This window comes from Haemaphysalis longicornis, unplaced genomic scaffold (genome assembly GCF_048455015.1).
Source record: "Haemaphysalis longicornis isolate Haplotype H1 unplaced genomic scaffold, Haemaphysalis longicornis Haplotype H1 scaffold_9, whole genome shotgun sequence".
In the NCBI taxonomy this organism is placed as follows: Eukaryota; Metazoa; Arthropoda; class Arachnida; order Ixodida; family Ixodidae; genus Haemaphysalis; species Haemaphysalis longicornis.
The window spans coordinates 153416568-153434158 of record NW_027526460.1 but is presented as its reverse complement, the minus strand read 5'-3'; the positions used below and the strand labels follow the sequence as shown (position 1 = coordinate 153434158).

Genomic DNA, 17591 nt, shown 5'->3' with positions numbered 1-17591 from the left:
ATTCTCACAAATGTGTCGTGGCTCACTTTCAACTGAGAGAACGAATTGCGAAAACCCTTCGGCGGCCGGCGGACTAAACGCTAGACCGACTGACTCGGCCGGAAGGTCGGCGAGCCGTGCAGTAGCTCGAGTAAGGTCAAGTCATCTCCTCCTGACGTCACACGAAACGCTACAAAAAATGGGCGAGCATGCAGAGAGGAGGACGCATTTTCGAATTATTTTTCCTCTAAATAAATTCCCGTAAAAGGACCCAGAGTGATGGAAACATGGCCTACGTTCTCAAGACAACAATTTGCTCTTGTAATCCCGCAATATTTGCCAATCCCTTCAGTGTCCCTTTAGCATGGTTTATTTAAGCCGTAGTTGGTGAAGCCTAAGAGCTTCAGGCGACGGTCTGGGGCTTCTATGTACAGCTGGACTGTTTGAAAATCTAATAAGGAGGATTAAGAGACACAACATGTGGTAGCCTGGACTGCCTCTTAGTTCTAGTTCGGAAAGCGCTTGTGATGCTATGAAAGTTGTTTTTGTCGACAGGCTTTCTTAGGTTTAATGAATAATTATATATTGTTCTGATTTCACAGTTGCAACAAACCTTTTAAATTGGAGGCAAGCATACTGTTTACTATCTTATTACACTGATTTATGCAAAGCTGTGCATTTCATAGCGCATTTTCTCAAACATACGTGTCACGCTAGGATGACACTGGGAAGAGGTATAGTTGTGTCAGTTACACATTGTGCCATAAGAGAAAGGAAGCCTAAAGAGCGCAAAGGCATAAAGCACCCCATTAATGTATTGGGCGACCTGGCTTAAGACGTAATCCGTAGGCAAATGTTGTTGTCTTAAACGAGCATTTGGGTTTTCCTTGTTCATCCTAAAAGTAATTCTGAAGAACAGTGGCAACAAATCGTGCCAATAACGATGCTTGTGGTATTGCCGTGGTTGGCGCGTCGACATATTCTAGTGTAGCTTATAAGGCGCGAACAGCTTAGCCAAATAATATAAAGAATAAGCGCCGAGAAATAAGGTATGAATGAAAGCAAGGCATAAACGTTCCAAGAAAAAGAACACCCTTTTCAACAGTTTTCTTAAGAAATTCTTGGGCGGACAACTAATATTTCCGCTTGTGTTTCCGTGGAAAAAAACAAATTTATCTTAAAATGTATTTACCACTTTGTGCACTTTACCTTTATCCATGTGCTTCCTGATAGCTTAATATCACTTTGTGAAATACAGACAACGTAACGAATAGAGTACACTCGCGAAAATTCCCACTCGGGAAATTCATACTTTAGGTGGAATAAAACAATTGCAAAATTTTGGTTGGCCCGCCATGTTTGCAGTGTGTTTTAAAGTCGCCTGATTCGAAATGTTCTATTCGGTAAATTCGCTTAACTCACACTTTTGGCTTGTCCTTGACTGAAAAGATCGGCTGCATTTGCCGCTTCTAGCTGCACATTTGCATCCTTCTGTCCATAACAATCAGAAATAAAGCTGTCATAAACCTGCGTAAACTTGTCAAAGCGAAACCGCGAGCGGAATTGGTTTCGAAGAACTTATTTTGAGCTCTCGTGCAAATACAAAGAAATCATCCATCCGTAATCATTTTTTCAGTGTTGATAACATTTCGTTATTCCGTGTGCACGTTCTATTACTAAAAGTATGTGAATATTTTATTAAATCACAAGTCTGTATGTTTTCTCATATTTGTAAGAACTTCTGCAGATTACAACTTCTGACCATTCAAACGAAATGCTACGGTCCCTTTCCGTTTGAATTACGGCAAGTGTACTCCAAAGGAAAGGCTTACTATAAAACCTTATAAATAACATTCATCCAGACACGAAGTTACACATGGCCGCTTTGAGGTACTCGTATTCGGTCATAAGATCAGGGCATCAAAGCAACAGTTTCAAGGCGGGTACGCAACCCTAGCGCCCCAGACGCTCGCACTTCTGTAATATAACGCCGGCCGTACCACCAGAGGCGAGGAGAACGTGGCTGCGCTTCAGGACGAGATAGCTTCATATAGCGAGAAACGTCCCCACACTGCCACACAACCAGACGTGCCTGGCGTGTCGGGCCGTCTTCTTGGGCGGGGGTTGTGCAAGGCATCACGAAGCATTTGTGCCCCCAATTCAGCGAGTGCGTTGTTCCCCAGCACACAGAATGGCCGGCATAACTGGAATGTCAGCCTTCCGCGGTGAGTTTTCTAAGGCTTTTTTGGTTACTTGGGCTAAGACAAGTTCCTTATTACCTTTCTATTAGCAGACGCACGAGTCATAAGCAAGCATTAAAGGTTGCAAAAAATGTACTGCACATTTAGCCGTCAACTGACAGGTCTGCTCCTAAATTTCTTACGCGAGAACCAAGAAGCTAAGCAGAAGATTCTCAGCGCTGTATGATGTACCCACATATACTGCGGTAATATGCCGCCCCAGTTGTCCTTGTACCGTCCAGTGGAAATCTTCACTGCATAGATAGATCCGCGCTTGTCTTCTGCAGGCAGACGTGCACGAGACCATAAGAAATGAATAATCCGGACTAAAAAAGTAATGCAGCACGCTCCAGAACTTTTTTAACGTCGAAAACAGAAGTTTAAGTTCTGCGTTTGCTATGTGATACAATAAACGCACAAAACGACTAGAATTATTCCTTTCTAAGCAAACAAATACCATTTATTTGTAGTTGAGAAGTTGTCGGAAAAAATGGGGAAGGACGCTTCGGTTAAAAGGAAATTGTCGCTGTCTTTACTGTTTACCTGAACAATTCAGTCAGCGTAGCTCATACTGTTTTTCACCTAACGGTGCACCACGCAAATATACTAGAGAATATAGAACCTATAAATTCGTCGATGCCGCGTTACGAGGCGATAAAAGATACACTGGAAAATTGGACACATCAAGGCAAGAAATCAGAAACATTGCCAGTGTAAGCCGCGAGCTGGATTCTTTTTAATGCGCAGAAGATGAGATTTTAAATGATTTTCTCATGAACGAAAGGTGAGGTCATCTGAGTGGTCGAAAGAGCATCAAATGCGTTACGCCGATGCAAATCTAAACCGTAATGCGTAGCTCTACGACGCAGGGACGGACATTGCGATTTTGTTTTGAAGGCGGGAGAGGGCGGTATTAACTCCAGAATAAAAAAGATGGAGAACGAGAGAAGAGAAGATGGCTATTTCGCAAAACATACACTAGAAAGTAAATCGAGTATTTCATACCAAAGAATTGGTAGGCGATGGGCTCATTCTAAGAGACTGTTTAAATTGGTGCCTTTTTAATTGAACTAATAGGATTTGAAAATTAGTGGTAATGGTGGTGAAAGCGGCTGTCAAAGCCAGCTAATCTTTTACTACTTTGCGAAAGAAAAAAACCGGAGGAAGCTCACACTAAAGCATAAGGCTTCAAAGTATCGAAGGTGTATGCAACCTCCACGACCATCCCTACCGTTTAAGTCAACGATTGCAGCCGATTGGCGTCTTATTCCGTGCTACAACGACCTCTACTCCGTAATTGCTGATGTAAGTGTGAGCTTCTCGCATTTTTTCGGAAGGTATAATCACTGACAGGCACGTACCCAGGATTTTTTTTTTTTTTGGGGGGGGGGGAATGGGGGGGCAATCCAAGGTAACTTTTCTATGCAAATTAGAGGAGAGGGCAAGGGTACAAACACAATAGACACAAAGCGTTCACCATAAAGGCGCGTAAACCTGCAAAAAGAAACGAAATTAAGTGTATCCGCTTTTGTGATGGTGGCGAAAAGCGGAAACACTCGTGCGTTCGACATTTCGGCGTACGTTGAAGACCCCTGCTCAAAGTTTGCAAAATTAAAAAAAAAACAGTAAAGAAACTTATTTACAGGAATAAATACCCGTACTGCACAGTAACTATACATTCCCTCTGCTAATATTAAGGCATATTTTCGGAGCATCCCACACGTTATACGCCATCGAAGTGCAAAATACGCAATCGAAACAGAAGTGCATGTATACGCACACGACAGTTAAGATCTCGGTGGCAAACCTCTTGCGCTTCTATATTTTTCCCAAACAAAACCTGTGAGTCTACTAGTTATGAAGGAAGGAAACAAAATGCTATGTAAACCGGAGGTGTAATACGCCTAATTCCGTGTGTTATTACCCTTAAACACCCTCAGAGTTCAACGTTTAATGGTCTGCCATTCAAAGCGCCAGTGATTCAGGCCTCGGAAATTGCAGTATCGAGACGCACTGTACTGCAGTATATCTTGATAAAAACGGTGGAGAGCGTCAGCATGTCAGCGCCTATTTATGGAAGTTTTGTACAGAAGTTTGTTATTTCCAGGGATGCGCCTTGTCGCTTCCTCGGCGTCGCAGCATGGCTTGTCCTGCTGTCTTCACCCATAGCAACTGCTCAGGATGCAAGGCGGGAATGAGCTTCTCCTCCGTCCTCTTGTTCGGCCTGTTAGGGAAGTAAACTCGTTGCTGTCTACAGAAACCTTGACTACACTCCGACGTCGCGAGACTAATGTATGTTTAATTTGCCTCGTAATTTCGACATGTACTTCGACATCCTATGTACTCGCGTAATTTAGTAATTTCGACATCCTATTTCGTAATTTCGACATAACACGTAATTTCGACATCCTATGTACTCGCGGTTTTAAACCTCTCCAATACAAAGAAACAGTTCCCAGTACAATGTTGAAGCCGAAAGTTTTCTCTGCCAAAAGTCTGGCTGGTGTTCGTCGAGATGGCCGGCGAGGGTTCATTTTCACCAGTCACCCGCTGCACACCCGTCTCTCCCATGTTGACCATTGACAACCTTGACTCCATGCGCTTCCCCGCTCAAGCCCGGTGTTCTCGAGGTCTGCTCATACGAAAACAGCTTGGGTTCCTTGGACCCGCCGCTCCGCATAGCAGCCATTAACCACAATGGCTGTCAATCAACGATGCTAGTGTACTGGCGTTAGTTGTCCGAAGGAATGCCGCCGGTGTTTCCTGCGGCCATATAACTGCGATGCGCGCCTTCGCTTTGTCGCCCTGCTGTCGTAGGGCTCGGTGATGTTCGTGCTCTCCCTTTGTAAGCGATCCTTCTTGTCCAGGCAGACGCGCCGACTTTGGAACAGGGCTTTTGTACTCCAACGATAACTTTCCTTAAGCCGGAGTAACAGTCATTAGATGTGCCGGGTGATGGGGTCAAGCATCCGCTCGCGCCACTGCGCCCGTCGCCATCCGGCTCCAAGCCTTTGTGTCGCCCTGGCTTGTACGGTAGACGCTGCACACGTGTGCGAGCCGAACGTTGAAAGGCATTCCGTATGAGAAACCCTACAGCGGGTTTCTCTGCGGCAAGCAAACTTCTTTCCGACAAACGCAAAAGCAGCATTTCCACGAAAACCAGTGAAATGCGCTGTGGGCTCGGCTTAGGAAAGGAAACGGTTGAGGCAGCAAGAGCAGGCATGGCCGACAGTATCCACCTACACCACGGCGCCCTAGGACGGAGGGATTTGTTGAATGCTTAAAGGCGAAACCTTTCGTTCTCCACCAAAGCATGTGCGACCCGAGCCGCTGAAACCGCCCAACTGGCGAAACAAGCGATAAGTTGCTGCTGTCAGAGAGGACTCAAACACCGATTGCCGACCAACAGGGTAAAGGGGGTGCAGCGAATGGCAAGTGTCAGGCGGGCAGCAGAACACGAAGCTAGTGTACAGCAGAATTGGCTTGCGTGCAAGCGGAGCAAACAAACCACGCCTGTTTTTTTGTTTTTTTAAATCCCACGTTGACCACCAAATGAGGTGTCTTTTTTTCCGAAATGAACTTAATCTACAAACCAAAACTAAGTCAGATAAAACTGCAATGCAACAAAAATGCCGGCAACTTTCCCCCGAAAAAATGTGGCAAGAAAATAGCTGAGACAATGCCCTGCAAACGTGTACGCAGGTCTTACTTCGTATCAAAAATGAGCCATATGCTGCTGTGAGAGGGATCCAAGTGAGCCACACTCATTTGGCCAATCGAATTTCGCTTTTGGTGTTACTGTTCGGGATGACTTCTGGGTGTTCTCATGTCTTTTTTTTTTTTTTTTGCTTTTGAAAGCTGGCTTACCATGAGTTTAACGAGCAATGAGGAGATCGGCGAATGATCTGCCGCCACACGTCTACGATAACGTGAACCGAAGTAAACGAAATGAAACTGAGAGACGTGATACTATCATTTCATCTCGTCTCCCTCGTCCTTGCGGAGTAAATCTGGTTATTATTATTAATACTGCCGTATTTCCCATTTACTTATCTAACAAATTAGCTGCCGCTTAGTAGTACTAACACTAAGAAAAACAGCGGAAACGACAGGACGAAGAAAGAGATGACAAAACAACAGGCACTGACGAACAACTAAGCGCTTTATTTCAGCAGAAAACATATATAGAAAAAGGAAAAAAAAAGACTGATAAAGACCTAAAAAAGAGAGCGAATTTGCCGCTAACCTAACATGGCAAATCCCGCCTGGTACAAGCCGTTTCATTAAGGCGCAGAAGATGATATGAGAAAGATTCTTGCGGAGGCTTTTTTGGAAATTGTGGAGCTTTTTTGGCAAGGCAATGAAGAGCTTCATGAGTGTGTTCATGCGTGACCAAAAAATGTACACTACGGAACCATTCGACAAGAGCTGTCAATGCTGCCAAGAGGCCTCACCGGCTATTCATGTATAATTTTACTGTTCTTGAAGCTATGTTGCATGTTTATTGCCTTTTTTGCTGAAGACTCTACGGTACCATTCTCGAAAGTCAATTGAAATAAATTTTTCAAAAGAATGCCGCACCAACTTGCCTTTTTCAACTGAGTACGAGCCAAATTCGAACATATCCTATTATTGCTCAAATTCTCCGCATAATTCTTGGTTACTTGTCGATATAGATTTCCCCTAGCTGACATGACATCATTTATTAGTTTTGACAGCTGACATCATTTATTAGTTTTGACAGCATTGCATTTAGGTCCGGTTCCAAACTTTCGTTTTTGCCCCCTCAAATTCTCCTTAGGTGGATTCGGCTCCTTTCGAAAAAAAAGCCTCAAATAGCTATGAATCCCAGCATTTCTATGGTGGCGATTTAGAATGTGCACGAGGAGAAGAGAGGTGGCGCGGGGAAGGGGGGTATAGCCCAAAAAATTTCGGGGGGGGGGGGACGCGGCGGGCCCCCGGGATCCCCTCTGGGTAGGTCCCTGATCACTGAAATCACTTTGGAGGGTTGTAACCTGCAAAGGGTTGTACCCTTCGCGTTTGTGGTGAACACTAAAGTCTCGTTCCGAGTAAGTTGTGCCACGATTACGACGAACGCGAGTTTTTTTGGGCCAATCTTGGCAAATCTTCCTAAGTGGGTGTGCCTTGCTTAAAAAACAGGTGTTGGGGACGCTGGGCGGGCGCCGCGAAACCCGCACGCACGAGCGCTCAGCACTTTCTTGTTTTTTTTTAACATTTTAAATGGCGGGCGGTACCCACTAAGTGGGTATGCTTTGCTCGACTAACATGGGCAGGGGATGCTGGGGGGTTGTCCCGAGGCTCGCACACACAAGCGCTAGGCATTTACTTGGTTTTGGTATCTGCCGGGCGTACGCCGCGAGGCCTGCAATAACGCCCGCTCGGCAACTTCTTTTTAACTGCGGACACTAAAAATCACGACTTGCTAAACAGCTTCGCTGTATAATAGTAATCGGTAGTACTACCTCTATCACAGATAGTAGTAGTAGTAAAACGTTTATTTCGGGAAAGGAGGGAAAAAGCAACCCAGTGGGGAAAATGGGATATGAAGGAGGGGATTACACGGGTTGCTTCAGCTTCGGTCACTTTTTCTTCTATTTACTGACAGTTCGGAGGCTCTGCCGGGATGGTCGTTCGTCAGACTACTCTTGACAGACCACGGTTCGCTGCAAATTCGCCTATTTTGTGTAATAGGCTTATTAATGCGGCGTGTGCTTCGTGGTTTGTGGTGTTTCGATCAATGTGTCGAATGGTGCCTGAACCATGCGACTTGAAGAATAATAGCATACCCATATTAAGTGGTGCAGGTCTGCTTTGGTGTTCGTGTTACAGTCGGGACAATCTGTGGTGAGGGTGTTGTGGGGCCCTTTGTCCACTGCTGAATATGTGGGGTGTAAGCTGCATTGGCGAAAAGCTTGGTGATGAATACTTCTTCAGCTCTTGTTAATTGGGGCATGTTAGCGACATAACCAGGTGGTGTCATTTGTTCGTACCAACATTTCGTACACTTCTTGAGTCGCTGGAGGAGTAGGGCAGGTGAAGTAGCCGAGGTATACACCAGCGGAGATGTAACGTTAAGACTCTCCTGCGCCGCTGCGTAAGCGGCCTGGTTTCGTGGGCTGGCCTTTTCATGACACGTAGCCCAGTCGATTCGGATGTTGACTTTGTGGCTCTTTAGTAGTTCTTTAGGCAGTAACATGGGTTTAACCAGTGGGTTGAGTGAAATGGGTTTTTGTAGTTGTTGGATTGCTGCGAATGAATCTGGGAAGATGCGCACTGTGTGCGGTGGTTTAAGGTCGAGTTGGTAGCACATATGTGGTATATACGGTTCGTAGCATAAACTGCGCGCTTTTTATGGCGTGCAGTTCTCCTTTTAATGCGGCTCCACTGTTTTCGTAGAAAGATATCTGACCATTAAAAATAGATTTTCTGGACATACCCATGCTGCACCGATGTGTGTGGGCGTCATGATTGTATCAGTGAAGATATAAATATTATTTGGCAGTTTGGACGCCATCAGGTGGTGAATACGATGAGATTTGGTTGCTGGAAGAGCGCGTGGAATTGGCTTGCTGAGGTGACTTTCGATGTTGTCTGATATAAACCACGGTTCAAGGGGGATGGGTAGCACAATTCTTGGAGCGGATTTTAGGGGCGAAGCTCCTTAGGGCGTGGGTCTGTCCATCCTCGACGTATGTATGTAGCCACCTCTAGTTTAGTTCTTGGATTGTTTACTAGATGGCGTGGCTACCTCTAGTTTAGTTCTTGGATTGTTTACTAGATGGCGGGGAGCGTTGTAATAAAATCCGTTCGCTGTTGGCGCGTGCTCGGAGTCGCCCGATGGATAAGGCTGCAGATGTGCGAGCCCGCGAGGCAGAAGCGCTCCGTCGCCAAGATCCTGCCGTACGAGAGCGGGACGCCGAAGCGTGTCGTCTGGCTGCGTGACGACGCCGCCAAGATCCCAGCGTTCGAGAACGAGAGGCCCAAGCATCACGTCAACGGCGCGAGGACCCTGCCGTACGCGAAGCGGCACGGCTGCGGCGCGAAGAGGATCTCCAAAACGTCAGAGAACGGGAAGCGGCGAGAAAGCGCGCGTATCGGCAGGCAGACCCCGATGCAGTGAGAGCTCGTGAGGCGTCTGCAAAACGCATCAGGCGAGCTCAGCCCCAAGGTGCCGACGCGCGGTTTAAGCAAGACTTTCTAGACGTTACGTTCGGACACAGATGTAGTGGGCGAACTTTCACTGAAGAGTCACGGTTTTACCGATGATTTCCCCTCAGGAGCTTCGCCCACTCATCATCATTCACCCCGTGGATATGCTGTGAATTTTTTTTGTTCATCCCATTCCGCGAGGAGCAATCCTTGGCGGGTGAGACCTTGTTTATGGTCTGCTGCGTCTTTTGTTTCTTTTATTACAGTAACGATGGGAGGAAGTGCCACTGCCTGCTCAAGGACTGCCTTTTTGTGTGTATTGGGAGGCCCGTTATGGTACGCAATGGGGCTCGAGGATGCAGAAACTCTGAGGGACAGAGGCTGTGTCCTTTACGAGGCACAAATTTTGAAAGGAGGTGACATCGCCTCTCCGCCCTGCATGTGCCATTGTGCACAAATTTTCACCCTCGGAATGAACACGATGGCTATCATTCGGAGATTCACTGAATAAGTTATTCCTTAACTCATACCATCCATCGAAATCCTTAACAAGACCAGCTGCCAAAAAAACCCACCTTGTAGCAGTGCATGGTTGCTTATCAAAACGGCCTCTGTTTTGCCTCTGCTAGTATTGTGTATGTGCGGCATCCAGTTGGAGATAAAACTTAAACTGAATTGACGCATTTCTACGTTGTTTTTATAGGTGGGGTAAAATGACTTCAGAATTGAAGCCGTCGAAATCATAGATATTTATATTTTCGCGAGAAGGAAAAAAATGTTCAATGAATGTACATTTTGACAATGAGCACTCCACTCTGGTAAAAGACCTATTTAAAGTGAGTAATCGGTAGATCAACTCGCCACTGATATGGGTTTCAGCGCATAGGGGCTACAACGCATAGTCCATGGCAAGGCACACAGAGGCAGACCCAATGATTGAGCCGAGTTCGAATCAGCTTTTACAAAAACCTGGCTCTCTTTTCCAAAGAAACAGGCACACAGCTTTCTGAACACGTTCCAGCACAAAGCATTGATGTTCAAAAAAAATTTCTTTTACTCCGTGCCTTCAGTTTTTTCGAAGTCCGCATTCCCTGTTTGAAGGTGCATCGGGTGATTTGGTAGCTAGCAGCTATGATTCGCCTGCTGTCGCGACAGGAAAAATCTGGTTTAAAATATATTATATATGCGTGCCACTGTAGCTTGTATATATGTCTAAAAATTGAACTTATTTTCTGTTTACATTTTTTTTCAGTGTTCACAACCCTGCTTCCCGTGTTGATCGTCATCTCGACGAGGTTTTCAGGTGAGAAAATTGAAACAACAGTTGTTGCAGCTTCTGCATAAAAAAAAGAAAAGCTATAAAATAAGCATAGACCACAGGGAAACAGGGTGACAAGACAAACGTTGGAAGGAAGGAAGGAGGTGGAAGGAAGGTAGGAACGTTAACCAGGCGAGAGCCTTGTTTGCTATCCCGCAAGAAGGAAAGGGAGAATGGACAAAACAGAGAGAGTAGAGAAAATAGAAAGGCTGGAGCAGAGAGCGGACAAGTATGCCCAGCGTTAGGCATGAAATGTTCGAGTTCCCCGATTGTCATTGTACTTATCATTGTTCATTGGGGAAGAGCCACATCTAATGTACTGCGCATGGCCTCACATCATCCATGCAGTAATATAGCTCGCCAATAATTATGTTTAAAGACGATAGCCTTTGCTTGGTACTTAAACCCAGACATTTTGGTATGTCTGTCTGTCTGTCTGTCTGTGCCTCAATTGATCTCCCCGGTCAAAAGTTAAAAAAATTCTGAGACGAGAAGTTTATGTAGGCTACATATTTACAAACTAGTAAATCTGCTGGAATTCCTCATAGTTGTCAACATTTCTGAGCAAAAAGATGGTAATAGGATCAATGCAGGAAGAACGCTAATACATAAGTTGTATTCGCGATGTTCGTTCATTCCAAAAGAGATGGCGGCCTGCTTTTTGCTTTAAGAAATAAAAATACGGGTTGAGACAAACCAAGAAATACAAAAAGCGCTCGCTGTGGTCCCTCTGTGCGGCATTACAAAATCTTAACCCTAACAGAAGCTTCCAAAAAATGGAGCGAGGGCTGTGGAACGCGGCAAAATTGAATTCGCTCGAGCAAACCTCTGCTGTGTTTGCTTTGGGAGGAGTGAGATGGGGCGAAAAAGAAGAGTTACATTTACGTGGCAGGGGTGGAAGAAGACTATCGTCCTTCAACATTTGCAACCAACTGGGCATATCCGCGGCCATTTTTTTATAAACCGAGCTACCAGAGGCACCATGCGTTTCAGATGAAGGAAGCCACAAAGCATAACGGGCAGTAAACTATCTGCCGGCAACTGAAAGGAACGCACTTTACATATGCTTGGGATTGTGGGGGTCTAAAGCGCTCACGCTACACAGGCTATGAGGCGTGCAGTAGTGGAGGGCTCTGGATTAATTTTGATCACCTGGGTATCTTTAACATGTGCCGAAATCTCAAACACACTCCTGTTTTTGCATTTCACCTTCATGAAAAATATAGTCGCCGCAGCCTAGAATCCAACCCACGTCCTTGAGCTGAGCAGCACAACGTCTTGGCCACTGATCCACCGTGGCGGGTTCTTTCAACTGCAACGACCCTCATAGAATTACTACACTTCATGCACAGTTGCTTGGTTCCTGTGACAGGTAGAACAACTGGTGCAGGTAGCAAACACAAGTTTCTTTGTAAGGTGTCGGTCATTTTTGTGCTTTCATCCATGATGTCACGACGCCCACAGTTGACACCGAAGAGGTGCTTCTTTCCCAATAGACATTAGTTGATGTCCAGCGTTCGTCCACTTTCATTCTTTCCTGATGAGCTATGTTTACCCAGCACTTTTGTCTCTAAAAGCTTGTATTACGGCTTCTACGTTTATTTATTTTTTGATTTGAGAATACCCTCAGTGGGAATACATTGAAGAGGGGAGTGGGGTACGAAATACAACAATAACAAAACGTAGCAGCGTAAGTACAAAATTTGTAACAACTTACATTGTACAGTGGCTCAAATTGCACGTGCATGGGATAATAACAGCAAAAGGTGTTTATACAACGCACGCCGCTTTGATAAAAATAAGGTTAAAAAACGGTATTATGAAGAGCAGTATTAAACAACTCGGCATGAACGATTACAGACATGTCACGGGGAAGGTGGGTGGAAGGCTCTTTTGCCATTCTTTGAAGATGGAGTCGTCTCTGTTATTCGTTGTATGCCTTACTTTGGAAGTCTGCCGTAAAAGCAACTGATGTGCAGGTTTTGAAAAAAGCAATGAGTTTTTTTAATTGACGTCTTCAGCCCCGCTTCATATCATAAATCACGTGGTACCTTTTTTAAATCGCCTGCCTTCCTTCTTTGAGGTGGTCTGACTGCTCCAAAGCACATTTGACAGACGGTGTATCAAAACAGATAAAAAAGCGGCTATATCCATATTACACACTCTAGCTCGCGCTTAGAGTCGTTGCTGAAGGCGTTCCACACAAACCAAGGCCCAGAAATACCAGGCCTTCTTCGTTTTCGATCAAAATATGACGGAAAGTTCACTGCGTTAGGGGTCGTTGCAAGTCAGGACACCTCTTCGACCAACTAACACGCCTCAGCCTTCGTCTAGCACTTGCCAAGACAAGGCCCAGAGTTTTCTCGCTGACTGTTTGTTGTTCGGGCGTACTATTTAACGGGTGTGTCTTCCGCCGGACCGTCAGAAGAGCTATAACAAAGTTGCGAAATGCTCGGAGAGGCGTGGGGCTGCATTTCTTCCTACGCCTGACGCTGCTAGTGGGGGAAACCAGTAACCAGTGTTTATATAAAACCGAGAGATAATTCCATGTTGTGTCAGTAAGCCGTGTGCAGAAAAATAGGAAGGTCTGCAAAGTCAGCTTAGAGAATAAGATCATGGACAGAATTGTTTTACTCTACAAAAACAAACTGCTTAACACTTGGTTTCCGTAATGACCTTTGTGCCGCTACCCTAAGTGGCCGCTGACTAAATACAATGAAATATACAGCTTCTACTTGATTGCGTTTGAACAAATTAGGTACAAGGACGTCTTCGTACTTTAAATATTGAAGAACAGCAGAATGGGGATGTGTTTGTTACTGAGATTAGAAAATTGTATGCCTCTTTATTATTTTTGTGGACTGGTACTGAAAAGCCCAAATGCACACAAAAAAAATCCAAGAAAGTGTCAGCCCCGGCTCACAGCTTTACGTGAAATGGCATATTGTTTCTTTGTATTGCGCGAAGCTTCTGTGACTAGGGTTTCGTTTATTTTCACATACGTGAGCAAATAATTCCAAGGGAGACGTAAATCTTTTACGTGCATTGAAGGTTAAAGCGTCGCGTTATGTATCATCGAATTTATGACTTATACATCGCGTTTGCGTCTCTCTCTCTCACGTTTTGTTCTTTCACTTCCGGCGCGGTTTACACCGGGAGCCTCCTTTGCCGTTACATTGTGTTTCAATCTCTAGCTTCATTTTCGCTTGTGTGTGTTTTGGCGCGAAATACTTCAACAAGCAGTATGAAGACACACGCTGCAGCTACCTAGCGCAGAATTGCAATTCTGCCAAGTTAAGACTCAATGGTTCTACACTCTTAGGCAAAAAGGACTAAAATAGGGACTAAAATACAGCCGTTAGTCTTCGCGGGTGACCGATCATCTTCAAGGGGAGTATCTGCGGCAGAGTATGTGCCGTGTGCACAAATGCGGACTAACTGTTCGTCCCCGCTGATCTAGGAGGAGTAACGGGAAGACGAAACGCATGCAGTTAGTCTCTTTGCTGTGTCGTTAGTCCCCTGTAATGCCGTCGTCGTTGTCCTTTCACGCATACGTATTGAAGAGTTTTACATTTCCAAAACACAAGTCATTGCAGTCAGTGGATCCTTTAGATGGTGCCGTGGGAAAAACTATCGATGTTAATTATAAGAAAATCGCCTAGGGTTAGTAGAGCGGTGGGTAATCGCATGGAGCGGCGAAGCTCGATGGCCAGACGCTTTTCGGTAAGGTTATGTTGATACACCGCGTTTCATACGATTCGTGTGAGGTAATAATGTCCAATGAAAAATTTCAAGCGCGTCAACAGTAACACAAAAATTAGTGACAATAGTAAACGTTGTTTCCTAATCGTAATGAATATTTATATGTTTAACAGACGAGAAAAAGCGCAGTAGATGCTGATGACAACTGCAAAATAAAAATGCTCGCTACAAGTCAGCGTCTCCAAGTTATGTTTTGCACTCTGTACATAATTGCCTTGTGCACCAAAGCTATGACAATGCTGCAACTGCTGTAAAATCCGGTTGCATTTCCCAGTCGCAATCGTCTAGCGACACGAACTTGAAGAATTCAGGCTAAGCAACACCGAATTTGTTTTCGCCGATGCAGAAAAATATGGTCTGTTTACCTGTTCTAACACTCACACAGACGACACATTTCACATACGTTACATAGAGCCCTTAACATATGTATCGAGCACTAAGAAAGCACTTAGCTTGGGCTAATCTGTGCGGAAACAAATGAGTCATCCGATCGCCCAGCTACCTATCTCAACTACGCGACGACGAGTGTTGATTGTTATTTACGAGAAAATTTTGGCTGTGAGGCTGTACTTCGAATCGAACTGAGCAATAGTTTCTCAAGTTAGAAAAGCGCTAAGCGCAAAGCGCCAATCGCGGTCACGTTCGCTTGCCCGGATAGAAATTACGACACCAGTTGCAATGAATCTGTCGCATTATGCACATAACTACATGATGTACACTTTAATATTAACTACCGCGGCTATCGTACGGCGGCGTAGTCCAGCGGTAGCGCTTCTGGTTCCTCGTGCACATTTCCAGGTGCCGGTGGTTCGATCCCTGCTGGCGCCGACGTTTTTTTTTTCGTTTTTTCTGCAACTGTCAGCAGTTCTCTCTTGGGGAGTATCGGGGTGGAACATCCGTGGTTGGGGACTAACCGTTCGCCCCCTCGCAGTTAGTCCCTAAAGGGAGTAATGATTGTGGCAGAGGCAGTTCGTCCCCCAAAGGACGAACTGATAGTCCTTTTTGCCCAAGAGTGATATATATAGTCATTTGCCGTCAGGTTCACTTGTCACGCGGCGCGCACGAGTACTTCTAAAGCTGGCAACATGCGAAGCTGGCGCAGCGGTACCGCGCTGTGTTCAAACTCTTGATCCCCAGATTCAAAGGGCGAGCGAATTCGAATCTGTTTCGGCGTTGTTTACAGCGGCGGCCCTTTTGTGTGCCGGTCAAAGATAACAACATTGAATAAGCGTCTGGCCACAGTGCGACACTTAAGGTATTAAGGGCTGTGTTTAGTCTTACCTTTCTTCGTCCCGTCGTTTGCGCTGTTTTTCTTAGTTTAACAATGTACCAACTGGCCCGTCAGCATACCCTTCTTGTATTAAGGGCAGTAGCTGACAAACAGTCGATGTCGAGCGACTGCCGGAATCACGTGACGCAGCTGGATAAGGGACACAAGTAGAGCCTATTGTACCGTCGTCAGGGAGTCAAGCTGAGGCTTCGAAAAGCACGCCGTTGAAGTAGTCATAACTGTTCTAAACCCTTGAACCACTGGCGCTTGTCATATATCTCCCAGTTGTTTAGCGCAAAGAAAACTGCAGGTACATTTCAGGCAAAATCTGCGTATATAACCGCCAGCCCAACGTTCATTTAGTTAGGAACGCTCGTTAGGTTGCTTTTAAGATAGTGAGCGAAAAAAGCGGCGGCGCAAGAAAAAAATGGCGCCTTCGAAATGCCGCAGAAAAGCTCCAGCCATGTAATAAAAAGAAACACGCGTTCGAAATGACGTAAAACAGCTGCAGCTTACGAAATTAAAGCAAGCACAAGAAGAACAGAACTCCCGCTGGCGCAGTTTCAGGCAGGGAGCGAGCAAGCCCTGCGAAGGCGGGAAATTTGAATTGCATATTCATGAAGAGAGGAGTGAGACCGGGCGGCGAAAAGCGTGATGGCTGGTAGCAGTGAGCGGATAACGGCGCAAAACCTATTATGGCGAATCACTGCTCTGTACTTCCGAAAGCTTTCTCATTGAGTGGAATGGCTTTAATTTTGTTTGATATAAAAAGGCCATGCAGACAAAACACGTTTGGTTCATTCGAAAAACTGCCTCGTTAGAGTCATATGGACAGCCGTTTTAATGGACATTTCACTCAAACAAGACATCTAATTTGGAAAAATAGGAGATTGCCATGAGGCTCACCAGCTCATTTCTCGCAACAGAACCTACGATGTCATGCGCCCAGCTGTGCGAGTGGCTGAGTATGCAAGTTGTGCGGCAGCTGTGTGCAAGAAAGCGCAAACTGTGCGAGTGGATGGGCAAGCACAAGCGAGGGCTTGTAAGCCAGGGCTTACAAGCTTACAAGCCAGGGCTTACAAGCACACGCTTATAAGCCAAGGCTTATAAGCTTGCCCAACGAGCTTTTTGCGCCTAAATGTAATGCATATTCATTTTACAGCAGTAAGAATGGTGAGGTAAACAATGAAAGTTACGAAAATATAATTAAACAGAGGAGTACTGACGCGCACTTCTCTTGGTAATGGGCGCACGATGCTTGTTTTAGCAGTACAACAGTACGCCGCTTTGCGGTTGTCTTTCACGAAAATGGCCGATTGGCGTTAGCGACGTTGTCTTACGTCACCCCGTTGGTCTAGCATACCCCGTCTTTCACAAGACAATTACTTTCTACCACAACAAAAAGAAGCCACGTGCAAATACGGTCAAAAGCAAAGCAACGGCTGGCAATGGTCCCCAGCTGTGTACGGCAGTGCCTTCTTGGAGGACTGACGGTAAGCAAGTCTGCCTGCAGGGCGTAATGATGCACTGGTAGTTCGTTTTAATGCCCGCTTTTGTGACTTCATTGCAGATGTCACGAAAACACATAATTTCGCGGGAGAATCAAAGTTTTAACTTAAACTGAATTATTTCTCAGCGAATACGGCATCGTTTGCGGCCGTGCAACCCCTTGGGGACTACAAAACACGAAATCTTTTGATAAAACAAACTAGTGTTTTATCTGCACGGCCCCTTCAATATGTTTCTTTGAAGCAGGTCGTGTACAGCGCGTTACGTTGAAAAATGAACTTCCCGGTGTACGTGGTATTGCTACGTGATTCTCATGAAAGTCGCACGGCGTTCAAAACATTGA

General features: G+C 45.5%; 1 protein-coding gene across 1 annotated transcript in view; it reads left to right on the top strand.

Annotated features, from left to right (window-relative positions):
* The first annotated feature begins 2035 nt into the window (after window positions 1-2035).
* Window positions 2036-17591, top strand: part of LOC144153675 (complement factor B-like) — a 142940-nt gene continuing 127384 nt past the window's right edge. The window contains exons 1-2 of the mRNA XM_077685334.1: window positions 2036-2204; window positions 10642-10692. Coding sequence (XP_077541460.1) covers window positions 2171-2204; window positions 10642-10692 — 85 coding nt within the window. The 5' untranslated portion in view covers window positions 2036-2170. The remainder of the gene's footprint in view (window positions 2205-10641; window positions 10693-17591) is intronic.